Source organism: Haliotis rufescens, unplaced genomic scaffold (assembly GCF_023055435.1).
Source record: "Haliotis rufescens isolate VD_foot unplaced genomic scaffold, xgHalRufe1.0.p SCAF_1, whole genome shotgun sequence".
Lineage (NCBI taxonomy): Eukaryota > Metazoa > Mollusca > Gastropoda > Lepetellida > Haliotidae > Haliotis > Haliotis rufescens.
This window is the reverse complement of record NW_025963779.1, coordinates 47,068,631-47,083,526: the sequence shown is the minus strand read 5'-3', so window position 1 is coordinate 47,083,526 and position 14,896 is coordinate 47,068,631. Positions and strand designations below refer to the sequence as shown.

At 42.8% G+C, this 14,896-nt stretch overlaps 1 protein-coding gene across 1 annotated transcript in view; it reads left to right on the top strand.

The window, feature by feature from the left end:
- Positions 1 to 14,896, top strand: part of LOC124136462 (dolichyl-diphosphooligosaccharide--protein glycosyltransferase subunit 2-like) — a 49,330-nt gene that overhangs the window by 1,572 nt on the left and 32,862 nt on the right. The window contains exons 2-7 of the mRNA XM_046502377.2: positions 123 to 316; positions 4,784 to 4,879; positions 7,145 to 7,253; positions 7,900 to 7,963; positions 8,198 to 8,312; positions 8,597 to 8,686. Of these exons, the coding sequence (XP_046358333.1) occupies positions 123 to 316; positions 4,784 to 4,879; positions 7,145 to 7,253; positions 7,900 to 7,963; positions 8,198 to 8,312; positions 8,597 to 8,686 (668 nt within the window). The remainder of the gene's footprint in view (positions 1 to 122; positions 317 to 4,783; positions 4,880 to 7,144; positions 7,254 to 7,899; positions 7,964 to 8,197; positions 8,313 to 8,596; positions 8,687 to 14,896) is intronic.

The following is a 14,896-nucleotide window of genomic DNA, read 5'->3' as shown; positions in this document are numbered from 1 at the left end:
AATCTGAAGACTCATTTTCCAAAGTGGGGTGCAAGAGCACATACATGACGTTATACAATAATGCTGCTGTTATTCAAGAGCTTTTTCTCTTTTATTAAGGATGCCACTTCTTATATTGACAGGTTTCACAATATTGATCCTCTTTGCGGTAGCAGTTGTTGGTCGTGCATTGACACCATCAACATTCCTCACCACAGTAGACAGACAGAGATTGAAGTCTGTATTCCAGGCTGCTCAACCATTTCAGGATGCAGCTAGCGCCCATTACTCGATTTTGGGACTTCAGTTGCTGGGTGCAACTCTGCCCAATGCTCAGGTAATCAACATGATCAATGATTTCTGTTCTTTTAGCTGTAATGCATCCTTTAGTTTTCATTGTACATGTGTATCAATTTATAGTGTTAATCAGCTTTGTTTATCTACATTGTAAACATGAAGTCAAAAATCCTCTGATCAAGCTCAATCTGAAGCAGTATTCAAAATTTATAATTGTTGGTCAAGATATTTCTTGTGATTTGAACTTGATGAAATTTAGCATGTTATGAAGCCTACTGTGATGTACTCCATTGAGATGAAGTGGTTTTACCTGTCTTGCTTCAGAAATGGAACGATATGGCAATTTTCATGGGTAAATGGCTGGGGCCCTTTCGCAATTAGTTAATTGGCATATATATGACAGTGTGGTTGTAAATCCATATTTTTAAACTTATCCTATCTCACACTTTGCATATCCTCTTCTTCTTAGGTCCTATTTGGAAACATGCTTGAACCATGTTTCCAGCTTCTAAAACAAACACATTCACCCAAACATACCCCAGCATCTCCATAGTTGCGTCCAGCAGCTGGGTCAATTACGTGCTCCCGTGCATGGCATGCTTGTTCGAGCTGACCACGTGTATACCTCTTCCAACTCAGTCTTTCTTATCGCCAGATTGTTGACATGTTTGACAACTTAGAGAATTATTTGTTTGTGTTTGCTAAGTGGCTGTGAATTAACACAGCCTTCACCATAGGTGAAAAGGACAGAGAGCGTCCTTCATGTTCAGAATGCAGAGGCACATACTCTACGTAGGACCCTCACTCCTTGTGCTGTGATTGTTGAGGGCAGTGCTTGTTGGACTGACAAAGTGCAGAGTGTCATTCTGTGTCAGATTCTGCTTTCTGCATCTTCCCCCAGCAGTGTCGTAGGAGATTGTTTGACCGTCATTCAAAGAAATCATCTACGAAACCTAAAGCGAAAAGGATGATAGCTCTACTGTTCGTGCCTCAGCTACCACCTGGGATGCTCCCGATCATCACTCTCAGGATCGTAGGCCAAGAAGACACAGGATCAACGATCGGCTTCTAATGACAAGGATCAACGCTCCTGCTCACATGATCGGCTTTCAATATCAAGTTTTACTCCTTTGTAAAAGTAATTTCTACAGTTTTAGAGCTCAGGTATCTCCCCGACCTCCCAGCCTTCAGATTCGGCTCCAGTTCCAGTTACCGTATATAACCACAGATAAGCCGACCCCGGAGATAAGCCAAGGTATCAACTCATATTGAAAGAATATGAAAGAACATGTTATGACCTGTAGATAACTCGAACCAGGAAGTGAAAGGCAAAGACACACCGCAAAGTTGGACTGCAAGACTATATGGGTACTTGCAGATATTCAATCATATAAGAAGGAAAACGTTGTAATTAAATTGAAAAAGTCCTTATAACTTCTAATGAAGATTTAACAAACCAGTTATCCACTCACCTAATGTTGGAAGCGGTTTCTGTTGTCTTTCTTTTAACCTCATAATGATCGTTATGTTCCCATCAACGAGTTGAATCAGTGTATATTGAATTATGAATGTCTCAGCTTGAGCGACGACTCAGTTTGAATGCACTATTGTGAGCATGGCGTTTTCGTTTCAAACTCATGATGAAAATGTCAGTTAGTAAAAATATACCAACTGTTATACCCCTATGCAGCAACTCACCAATTTGCTTCAATTCAACATCAAACATTGCCGCCACTAATGCATGTTAATCCAATTGAACTAAAAAACTATGAACACATTGAATGACCATCACTTACTCACAGGCTTCTCCAGTTTATTAAACTAATCTCTCGAAAACAAAGAAATATAGCCCCTACTCCCAACACAACCGCTAAGCACCCACAACTTGAAAGTGTTTGTGTAACATAACATATCAATACCAAATCGGCCCCGTTATTATCAGTGCTCATTTCCTTGTGTACCGTGTTACTTTTTCAACAACAGGAAGCAATCAGTGTTCACTGTTTGTGACGTCACAGGAAACAGCTGATCACATGTTTTTGCAAATGGCGAACGGAATAACTTTCTGTTCTCCACTCACTCTCACGTGGACGCATTGCTTCGAAGAGTGATACTCCTTATGCAGGATAAACTCCTGGACCTTCTGGCTCACCATTCTGGTTCCATTACAGCTCTTCTTCCATGACAACATTATACCTGGGAAGATCAATTCAAAGCTAAACTTTACCAACAACTATGGTCTGCCCCCACCCTGTTTGCAGATGCGATCCAGCAGGTGGCTCAAGAGGTCCTGCCTCCGAATAACTGCAGATCTCTGCGACTCCAGAGGCGACAACTGGAAGATCGAGATCAGAAAGAGCGGAACTGTCAAATCCCTGCCCAAGGTGACCTTAGAGAATTTCTCTCCTCCCAGCCTAATTCCTTTTAGGACACAGAAGAGGAGGAGGGGGACAGCAAGGTTCGAGACCCTATGCAGGACGAGCCTTCTCTTAACGGTACATTACTAATAAAGTACATGATTGCATGTCTCAGCCCACTTCCCACAAACCAGGGTTTTATTCTCCCATCTTCCTTCTCCCCAAAAAGGACAGTCAAAAACTCTGGCTCGTTTTCAACATGAAGGTATTCAATGCGACGTACTTAGAAGTTCCAACACATTTTCGAAGGACATCTATCTCGCTTCTTCGCACGCTCATTCATCCCGGCAATTTTGTGGTCAGTCTAGATCTCCAAGATGTGTATATGTACGGTCCCATCCACTGGAATTCTACATCTTGATGCGTCTCGCCATGCAGACTCTCTCCAAAGAGTCTTTTCATCCCACTCTCGACTGCATCTACCTCGGAAATTTACTGAACTGTGCGTTTTTTGGCTGCGCTCCGAGCATATATAGTTTCACTGGGCTGCCTCCACCTACGTCCAATCCTCATGAGACTCGAGCAGTACTTTCTAACATGGCTCGACACAGTAACTGCACCCTCTCAAGTATCATGGAGGGTGCTTCTGGAAGTCCCAATAGTTTCCTCCACTCACAACATTTGCAACATCTCAGTCACAGATGTCCAAGGGCTCCACAAGTTCGGCCCTTTGGTGTTGGCACAACACTGCCTCGCCCCAGCTCATGCAGATAACCTGGTATACACACAGGATCCTTACATGTTTTAGGTTTGTATATACTGAATAAATCACTGAACATTTACTTTGGTGTTGTATTTTTTTATTGTTCAGGTTTTCTCAGATCGAGTCCTTTTTGGAGGTTGGTTTAACTGAGGAGACTTTTTAGTCTTCATCTACGGAGCTGCCATTGGGCCCGGACGTTCATAAAACTAAGAACGGTGTCCCCAAACTTTATTCCGCAACTTTATTCCGCAACTTTATTCCGCTCACCTCTACCTTGGCTATTTGTGATATAGGGTCTTAGTTCAAAGGTCCTTGCTATGGAATATTGTCGATCGTTTCGCTTCATTCACTCGAATGTGTTTGATAACCTTGACGAAGCGTTGAGAGATTTACCAAACCTGGCACACTCATGTGTCAATGGAAGATAGTGTTGTTTTGTTTTGAAGAATTGATGGCTGTCCAGGGTCGGTTTTAAGTAGTCACCCGTTTCGCTTATGTGTTTACAGCAATGCGGTCATTCTATAAAGAATGATGACTTTCAGGGGAAAAAACGTTCGGCATGTTTTCCTGATCTCATGCTGTTTTTTGTTTGAGTAACCTATCAGTATTGTTAACACCCGTTCATGATGTGTTTTTTCCCCCGCTCACGAGTTTGTCTTTTAGACATAAGACAGTATTTTCAAATTTATAAACAAATTCAAAATTACACTGTCCAGAACCAGCTTCTTCATGTATATCTGACGGTTGTAGTCTGTACAGGCTAGGGGGCGGTCGGGTAGCCTAGTGGTTAAAGCGTTCGCTCGTCAAGCCGAAGACCCGGGTTCGATTCCCGACATGGGTACAATGTGTGATGCCCATTTCTGGTGTCCCCCCGCCGCGATATTGCTGGAATATTGCTAAAAGCGGCGTAAAACCATACTCACTCTCTCACTCACTGTACAGGCTAGGGTATCTGCGGCTCACCCTCCAACCATGTGATAAAATGCAAAGTGTGAGATGGATATGTATAAAAATTTTGAAATTTTTGTGTAAATTGTATATTTATATACTTATCCCATCTCACACATGATATGCTTGACCGACCATCCCTGCAACTCAATTCCTCTAGCCTGATAGCTCTGCGAAAGAGAATGGGTTGGCAGAGGTATACATGTGGCCTACCCGAGCAAGCTTGTCTTGCACAGCACTTAATCGACCCAGCGGATGGAAATAACCATGGAGATGCAGGGATGTGTTCGGGTGAAAGTTTTTGTTTTAGAAGTTGGAAACATGGTTCAAGCGAGTTTCCAAATAGGATCGAAGAAGAAGATATGTAAAGTTTGAGATAGGATAAGTATATAAAAATAACAATGTATACTAAAATTTCCAAGGTTTATTTTTCATTCAGGACACATGCAAGACGCTAACATCTATTGTGGATGCAGGCAGCTTAGCATCATTATTCCATGCTTCTACTGCTGCAAAGGCTCTCAGTGGCTGCAAGGTAAGAGGACTTGAGCATACTGAGAAGACAAAGGTTTGAATTTCAAAACATAACAGTTATTGAGTATCTATTGAATTTTTGCAATCAGTAACCAAAGGGACATAAACATGATTGATGACAAATTGGATGTTCATTTAACTGATCAGTTATTAAAAGATGTTTTGTAATTAAACATGTTAATTTTTTAACTTTTCCTGCAACACTCCTTGATGCATTTCTGCTGGGTTCTGACAGAATGACGAAGTTGTGAGAAGTCCAGCTGAAGAAGAAATTGTTCTGACAAGTATTGTAGCAATATCCTCACACAGCTACCATGTGACCTGGAAGTGGTGACGTTACATAAGAGCACATTAGTGCTTAGAACATAACATCTGAAGACTTCGTGGGGAGGTAGCACTGCCACAGGAGGGCACTTAGACGAAGTAATGCAGGATAAGTATACAAATACATACATGCAGGATAAGTAGATGAATACATACAAATATATACTTATCCTGCATTACTTCGTCTTAGTGCCCTCCCGTCGCAGTGCTACCTCCCCTCGAAGTCTTCAGATGTTATGTTCTAAGCACTAATGTTCTCTTATGTGACGTCACCACTTCCAGGTCACATGGTAGCTGTGTGAGGATATTGCTACAATACTTGTCGGAACAATTTCTTCTTCAGCTGGACCTCACAGCTTTGTCATTCTGTCAGAAACAGCAGTGAATGCATTTAGGAGTAATGCAGTATAAATAAACAAATGTAAAAAGATATTTAGATTTAACTAAATGTATTTGAACATAGCATACTGTGTTTTCAATCAAGACATGGTAGAGCCATGTTACCTGTAGATCTATATAAAGGTGCTTTAATTTTTTAACGAAACTGTGATTCACCACTTAAAATATGTTACTAAAAATGACTTTTTCATCAACACAATCAATGTTCTTGCTTACATACATAAAACATCAAAAGTGTGTGACATCACCATCTTTGTTAGCATGCCCTAAAGTAAATAAAGTGAACTTTGCAAGGTATAACTTTGCACTTTATGCCATGATGCTGTAATGACAGATGTCTTGCATTGTGACTAATAGATGTGAAGTCATTGTCCAAGAATATGGAATTTCAAGCTTTCTGGTGTCCTCAAACATTTACTTTCCCTAACAATGTCCATATCCTAAATGTATTACCTTCCAAAGTGATTTGGTCATGATTTTAGCTGCATTCATCAGAGGCAGACCATTGTGACTTGAAACCCGTCATTCAACTTGAGCAGAATGGCTCCCCAGTACCCCATGCTGGTTATATATCTGACATGAGGACCATGTCAGTGTGCCGCTTTGTTGATTGTTCTCTCTCCCTCTTCTGTTGAATATGATGACCCTTTGCTACAACAATCATACCCTAAGGTGTTGATCATTGCTCATGCCGTCATCACTAGTGTCTGGTTTGCCTGGTCCACAGGCATGTCCAGAGTATCGACACTAGAAAAGTAGAGCCGCCATGATAAAGCTGTAGCTTTGCTCACTATCATGTTTGATAAGCAACACTCACTCTCAAAAGCTCATTGACAAATCAGAATCAAGTATGTCCCAAGGTCATGGTGGAATAGATTAACAATGAAAGTGACTTGCAACTTGTCTTCCTTGAATCCTCGAAGTTCCACCCCACAGACAAGAAGTACACATCATGGCCGCTTGCATCATGACACCCCCCACATCATGGCCCCTCACATCAATAGATCTTCAGCAACCCATGCTTGCCAGTAAAATACGACTATGCTTGTCAAAAGAAGCAACTAGCAGGTTTGCTGACTTGGTTGATGCATGGATCGATGTTCATGATATTAATCACAGGATTGTCTGGTCCAGACTCGATTATCTACAGACCTTTGTCATATAGCTGGAATATTGCTGGGTGCGGGGTTAAACAACAAACAAAACATCATGACCCCCCACATTGTGGCCCCTCACATCGTGCCCCCCACACACACACACACATTGTGGCCCCTCACATCGTGGGCTCCCCCCCACTTCATGGTCCCCCCCCCCCCCCCCCCCCCCCCCCCATCGTGGCCCCTCACATTGTGGCCCCTCACATAGTGGCCCCCACATCATGGCCCCTCACATTGACGCCACCCACATCACGGCGCCCCACATCGTGGCCTCATACACATCATGGCCCCTGTACAACTCAGTACAAGTCTTCCTTAAGATAGCAGTGTTTGTGCATGAGGACTGTAATACAACGGAGGCTGTATTAGAATTGTGTTATTTTCAGCTTGGTGTCAGCAATGTACAGAAGCTCTTGCAGGATTCCATAAAGCAGGATGCTGCAGTAGTTGATATCTTCTATGCATTTTTTGCCCTAAAAAACCTGAATTTGAAAGGTAGGTAATTGTGAAGTGAAGACATTATGCATTTTGCATTTATACAATTGGCTTCAAAGATACCCCAAGGTCTAGTATCATGTCTATTAAGAATTTAACATTTCTGGTTAAAATACATCCCTCAATTAAGATAGTCATATAATATTTCATACTTTTGTTTTATTCATCTAGCTGATGGCATGACAATACTTGGTAGATTCCAATAACATCAGTAGAGGATGTACATGTACGCGAGATAAGCCCTGTTACCATAGTTACATGTTCAAGTGACTTCCAGAGAGTCACTACCTGTCCATAGACCACAGATTTCTGCTTGTTGCACAAAATCACAAGCAATTTATCAAATTAATAAAACACGATTAAATACAGTTATTGATAATTATTCCAGTTATCTAATGACATGAATAAAATTGAAAACAAAACAAAAATTCAATGGTTAAATTTGGATTGAAATGTGTGATTTTAGCAATATTAGCAGTTTTTTACAGCAAATTTCTCCTATGTTCATATTTTGCAGAAATGTAAATTCAGTATTTTCTAAAAGCTTATTTATCGTAGGGTTACAATATTGCAATATTTACATGCATCTGTACTTAAAATTCTGAATTTCTATACATTAATCATGTTTATTGTTTTTAACTTTCAGTTGACAACGCTATGATCAGCAAATCATTATTGGAATCATTGAAAAAGGATGATTCTCCATTGAGGCAAGCTAAGCATGTTAAGATCTTGTTTAATAACACTAAAACAAATGTTCTATCAGTACTGAGACATGATATTCATGCTAATCAGCTGTGTGTTATTGTACAAAATTAAAATTTTGAAGAATTGAATAACATAGAACAGTTGCTCACTTAAGACCCATAGACAAAAGGTAAATGATATTCAGTGTCTAGCTATGGAAGTTGGACATGCTCTAAAACATGTACTTTATTTTACAGCCATGGCTATGCATTCTTGGTTGCCTCTGACATGTCAGGGGATGTGAGCAAATTCTTTGACAGCATTGAAGATGTTGTTGCACAAGCTGATGAAGTAGATGAAAAGTATCTCCAGGTGAGCAGTCACTTGATTCAGTCTGCATGTCATTGTGATAAATGTGGCTGTGTCCCTTGAGTGGCTTCCTATTCAGGACTCGCCAAGTATTCTGGCCTAATAAACAAATACTAGAACACAATAATAAGGAAAGGACCAGCCATTGTTTAATCATGTCCATTTGACTGGTAAGTAAAAGAATTCAATTGTCACTCAGTCTTGTTTGTTGTTGTTGAATGTCAAATGTATGAGTACAATTTCCCTATTTTTAAGGTGAAATCTTACGTATAGCTATTTGTTTGTAGTTTGAAGGTGGATTGTTTGTCAGCTCTCTGGTTGTTGATGGGGCATACAAGCTAGCTCAGAAAGCCAACAAGGCCCCTACTATTTCCCAGGTAATGTAATAAAGACTAAACTGTTTATTACTTTCATACGGGCGGTCGGGTAGCCTAGTGGTTAAAGCGTTCGTTCTTCACGCCGAAGACCCGGGTTCGATTCCCGACATGGGCACAATGTGTGAAGCCCATTTCTGGTGTCCCCCGCCGTGATATTGCTGGAATATTGCTAAAAGCGGCGTAAAACCATACTCACTCACTCACTCTTACTTTCATACAGTTTCTGTTCAGTCATGACCTTTCTTTTATCATGTTTTCCCGGGTTCTGGTATGAGGTGGTAGGTTGGATGAGTAATTCTTGTAATTGTTTCTTATTCCAGATTTATCACTACAAAAACTGTCTAGAACAGGCAAACAAAACGGTGTACAATAACAGAAAACATTTGCAGAATAGTTCAGAATAGGTCTACAGTACCGCATGTTTGTCACAAGAAACAATTTTGATGGATTGTTAGGCACTGTAATCTGGCTGTGTCATCACACGTCGTATCCCATTTTTTTATTGTTGGGATAAATCTGGAATATTGCTGAATGCATCTTAAACAGCACTCATAAATGTAATGGCAAATTGCATATGTTTTCTCTCCAGCGGATATAGGGGGGGACTTTCTTTTTGATGAATGTTTTCTAATACAGACCAGTCATTTTATTCGAAAGTTGAGATCCTAGTCACCCATGGATGAATTATCCTCAATTATATTTGTATCACTACTGATATTTTATATAGAATTAGAAGTATCATTAAGTAAATCATGTCTGACAGTAACCACACATCTGATATTTCATTGATGTTTTTTTGTTTTTTTTAAGTCCATTATCATGTTAATGAATTGGAGATTTTGTTGAAACTCGATAATCTTATTTGACACCTAATTGCCAATTTTTAAACTTACCCTGCATTACTCCTTAATGCATATGCTGCTTGTTCTTAGGGACGGTCGGGTAGCCTAGTGGTTAAGGCATTCGCTCGTCACGCCAAAGACCCGGGTTCGATTCCCGACATGGGTAAAATGAGTGAAGCCCATTTCTAGTGTCCTCCGCCGTGATATTGCTGGAATATTGCTAAAAGCGGCCGCAAAAACCATACCCATCATCACTGCTTGTTCTTGACAGAAATAAGAGTGAGTTGGGTTTAACGCCACTTTTAACAGTATTCCAGCGGCTGAAGAAGTGGTTCCAACTGGTTGTGTGGCTAATCCCATCACACAACTCCCACGTGACCACGGAAGTGATGACGTCACAAATCACCACACAACTGCTGTCACTCAGAGAGAACTGTCACCTGCTTTGAGCTCTCAGCTTTATCCTTTACAATCCTTTGCATGTTATTACAACACTATGGTTTGTGTATTCATATATTTCATCCCGCATTACTACCTAAAGCTTCTACTGTTCTTTGACATGGAGGCGGAGCTGTGAGAGAAACTGGCTACAGAAATTGTTGTACCAACCAGTTGTATGGCATACTTCCTCCCACAGCTACCATGTGACTGGAAGTGGTGACGTCACATATAAACACATCACTGCTAGTCATGGGACTGTACAGACGTTTGAGAATGAAGCTCCCATGTTTGAAGAACCAGATACCATCCTTTGGCTATCCTTTTGCTTGTCCTTTGATAACCAATATGTTCACAACTGTATATATTATGGTCTTGTGTACTGGGGTGGTCTTTTCAGGCCCACCTTAGTGTAATTGTTGCCTGACTTTGGCTCTTTCCTGTACTTATTCTAGCGTGTGTTGTACCTGTCGCCATCTTGTTGCCACATTGTCATGTATACATGTCCTGTGCTTTGATAATTCAATATATCTATCTTAGCTCTTGTTCATGTGCTATATACTTTTCTATTCTGGGCTTTTTAGGTGTGTAATTATGCTCTTTATATCATAATTTTCTTGTGAATTTTCTTAATTTAAGACATGCCCGTCTTTCCTTGTTGACATGTGTGTCTATTCTGCTTGCAAAGTTTGTGTATTTCCTTGAAATTGTCACGTTGCTCAAAATACTAGGGCAGTAAATCAGCCAAGGATCCACATCCCCAGTGCGCTGACTGTACGGTTCCCTGTTACTCATCGTCGCAGTGAGATTTTGCCAAGTGATTTCACCTCAGGGTTTTGAGGAAACGACACACCCAACATGCCTGCAGTCATCCCCAGCTGGCTGACCACAGAGACACTTCTCGGAATGATCATATCGACACTAATGGAGCAGTGCCCTTCTTCCCACGCCTGCATGGTCTGCTCCCACAACCACTTCTTCGTCATCGACTCCGGCACGCCCACTGCTGCTGCCTCTCATGCTTCCCAGTTTCAGCTCATTCCCTACACCATATCTGGATCCCGCCTGGGTTCATTGTGGGGGGGGCGGAGGGGGGGGGGGGGGGAAAGACATCTGGAGGACCAGAGTGCTTCCGGGCTGTGGTCAAACAATCAGCTCTGGTGGCACATAAACAATCTGGAATTCAAAGCACTCTTCCTAGCCGTGTCTCACTGGCAGTCTCGGCTTCAGTGCAAAGTAATCACAATATCCAGAGACATTACAGTCAACTGGTGTCTTCGCAACCAGGGGACTCCTCATTCGTCATCCCTACTGTCTCAGACCTTCCGGTTCTTTCAGTTAGGATGAGCTTCATCGTGCAGCACATCCCCGTTGTCGCAACATCCTGGCAAACACACCTTTCCGGTCGGACCAAGTAGCTCCTACAAAGTGGATACTCCAACCTAATGTCTTTGACCCTGGTGTGCCAGTTGTTCGACCTGCCACTGATCGGCCTATTTGCCACAGCCAGAATTATCAGCTCCAGACCAATATCTCCCCAGGCTCGGACCCTCTGGCTTGGGTGGTCAACGCATTCAGTTTTCCCTGGAAAGGCCAAAACGTGTATGCTTTTCAAACACCTGTACTACTTACCAGGGTTCAGCAAAAGATAAAAAACACACCGATTGTATCACTGTTTTCATCACACCTAGGTGGCAGACTCGGAATTGGTTCATGGATCTTCGAGAACTCTCTAGCTCCCAAGGTGGCCATGCCTACTGGTGCTTTCCCACAGTCAGTTGCCACACCCAGCTCCAGACAAGTTTCGTCTGCACATCTCCACCAGGCTAAAGGTGCTAAAGGTTACTCGGCTAGAACGGCGAAGCTGAGCACGTAGACTAGGGCAGTAAATCAGCCAAGGATCCACATCCCCAGTGCGCTGACTGTACGGTTCCCTGTTACTCATCGTCGCAGTGAGATTTTGCCAAGTGATTTCACCTCAGGGTTTTGAGGAAACGACACACCCAACATGCCTGCAGTCATCCCCAGCTGGCTGACCACAGAGACACTTCTCGGAATGATCATATCGACACTAATGGAGCAGTGCCCTTCTTCCCACGCCTGCATGGTCTGCTCCCACAACCACTTCTTCGTCATCGACTCCGGCACGCCCACTGCTGCTGCCTCTCATGCTTCCCAGTTTCAGCTCATTCCCTACACCATATCTGGATCCCGCCTGGGTTCATTGTGGGGGGGGCGGAGGGGGGGGGAAAGACATCTGGAGGACCAGAGTGCTTCCGGGCTGTGGTCAAACAATCAGCTCTGGTGGCACATAAACAATCTGGAATTCAAAGCACTCTTCCTAGCCGTGTCTCACTGGCAGTCTCGGCTTCAGTGCAAAGTAATCACAATATCCAGAGACATTACAGTCAACTGGTGTCTTCGCAACCAGGGGACTCCTCATTCGTCATCCCTACTGTCTCAGACCTTCCGGTTCTTTCAGTTAGGATGAGCTTCATCGTGCAGCACATCCCCGTTGTCGCAACATCCTGGCAAACACACCTTTCCGGTCGGACCAAGTAGCTCCTACAAAGTGGATACTCCAACCTAATGTCTTTGACCCTGGTGTGCCAGTTGTTCGACCTGCCACTGATCGGCCTATTTGCCACAGCCAGAATTATCAGCTCCAGACCAATATCTCCCCAGGCCCGGACCCTCTGGCTTGGGTGGTCAACGCATTCAGTTTTCCCTGGAAAGGCCAAAACGTGTATGCTTTTCAAACACCTGTACTACTTACCAGGGTTCAGCAAAAGATAAAAAACACACCGATTGTATCACTGTTTTCATCACACCTAGGTGGCAGACTCGGAATTGGTTCATGGATCTTCGAGAACTCTCTAGCTCCCAAGGTGGCCATGCCTACTGGTGCTTTCCCACAGTCAGTTGCCACACCCAGCTCCAGACAAGTTTCGTCTGCACATCTTCACCAGGCTAAAGGTGCTAAAGGTTACTCGGCTAGAACGGCGAAGCTGAGCACGTAGACCTTCGACACATACTCTGTATGATGACAAATGGTGTTCCTTTGAATCCTCCTGTAAGGATAAGAAACAGGACTCAATGTAGGCTAAAATTCCTTCTCCATCTCTGCAACAAGCTTCACCTTAAAGGAAGTACATATCTGGTAGCCCTCAATTTCGATGTTGGCAGTTCCTACAGATTGTAGAATGACAAAAATCCCGCAAGTTCAGTTACTATTGCGATTGTTTCATCTGGAAGGTCAGTGTGACAAGCTTCGTCCCCCAGCCTGGGATTTGAACATGGTATTGAAGTCGCTCTGTACAGCTCCTTTTGAACAAATCCACTCTTCGTCTTGCTTCAATCTTACTAAAAAGACAGTGTTTCTCTTGGTGTTAGCTACGGGGCTCAAGTATGGTGATGTCTATCTTGGGCTGTACTGGGATTTCATTGCTAACAATCAACTCCCAGGACAGCCAGACCGATCCTTCACCGTTCCCCTTAACGATAGTGGGTTCTGAGGACGAGGATGAACTACTTCTGTACCAGTTCGAGCCTAAAGGGTTTTCTTCCATTGATCCAAGACACAACATGAATCTCGGAAACGACTTTTCATTCCATTATCGTCTACATCCCAGACAGAAGTTAGTCGTAACACTGTCGCTATGGCTGCACTCCCTTACTCTGTAGGCTTACAACATCGCTTGTATGGAACCGCCTAGACCCAACAAAACTCATTAGATTTGAGCCGTTGCTTCAACCGTGGCTCTCCACAGCAATTGTTCCATCAAATCCATCATGGGTTGTTTTGGGCGCTTGGATACTGTCTTCCCAGTCTAGTTTGGTGTTTGCGTGCTCCCACATTCGAGCCTCTCCAGCTACATCGTTTCATAACCTCACCAAGAAGACAATATTCTTTTTGGCAGTGGCAAAGGTGGCAAGGGTTAGTGAGCTTCATGCTCAAGACATTACCTGTGTATGCACAACGCTGTTCACCTCTGGCTGTGCTGAGATTTCATCGCCGAGAATCGCCTACCAGGACAACCCGACTGGTCCTTCTCGAACCCACCTCTATAATAATAATAATAATAATAATAATAATATCATCGATTGTGGGAACCGAAGACGACGAGGAACTTCTATTGTACCCTGTGCGTGCACTGTGAGTGTACATCCGTCACTCCAGGACTCTGCATGGTGCTCGGACACTCCTATTTATTCCCATCTCCCAGACCTTCATGACTGAAGTCAGCCGCAACACTGTATCATTATGATTGTGCGCCAACCTTGATTCACTGGGAGCTAACAATCCTCATGTGATCCTGGTGGTTGCTTCTACGATGGCTCTAAACAGCCAGTGCTCTATTACAACCATCTTGGAAGGATGCTTTTGGAGATCAGCGCTGTCTTTGCAAGCAATGATTTGAGGATTTGGCCTTGGAAGATGTGGAAGTCGTTCAGTTTTGGCCTTCTGTTTGGCTTGGTAAATCAGTTTCTAGACTTTTAGCGCACACTAATTTATTTGCTGCTTTTAACCTGGATGTCGTCATACTCTTGTACCATATGCGGACAGGATTGGCTGAAGTAGATGCAGATCTGCACAAGAGATGCGCTCAACAACTGCCGTGAACTTATGGAGAGTTTGTCGTTGAGGACCGCATCACTTCCGTGGTCACGTTGGAGCTGTGTGATGTGATCAGCCACACAACAAGTTGGGACAACAACTTCTTCAGCAAGACATCACACAGCACTTGATTCTGTCAAGAACCAGCAGTAAATGCATCAAGGAGTAATGCAGGATAAGTTAAAAAATTGTAATAATGATAAAAATAATGCAGAACAGTATAGATCTATTATTTGATATTTGATAAGTATATAAATATAGAAAATATCTAGATTTTACTAGAGTTGACCGAATGTTTTCCCTTCTTTGTGG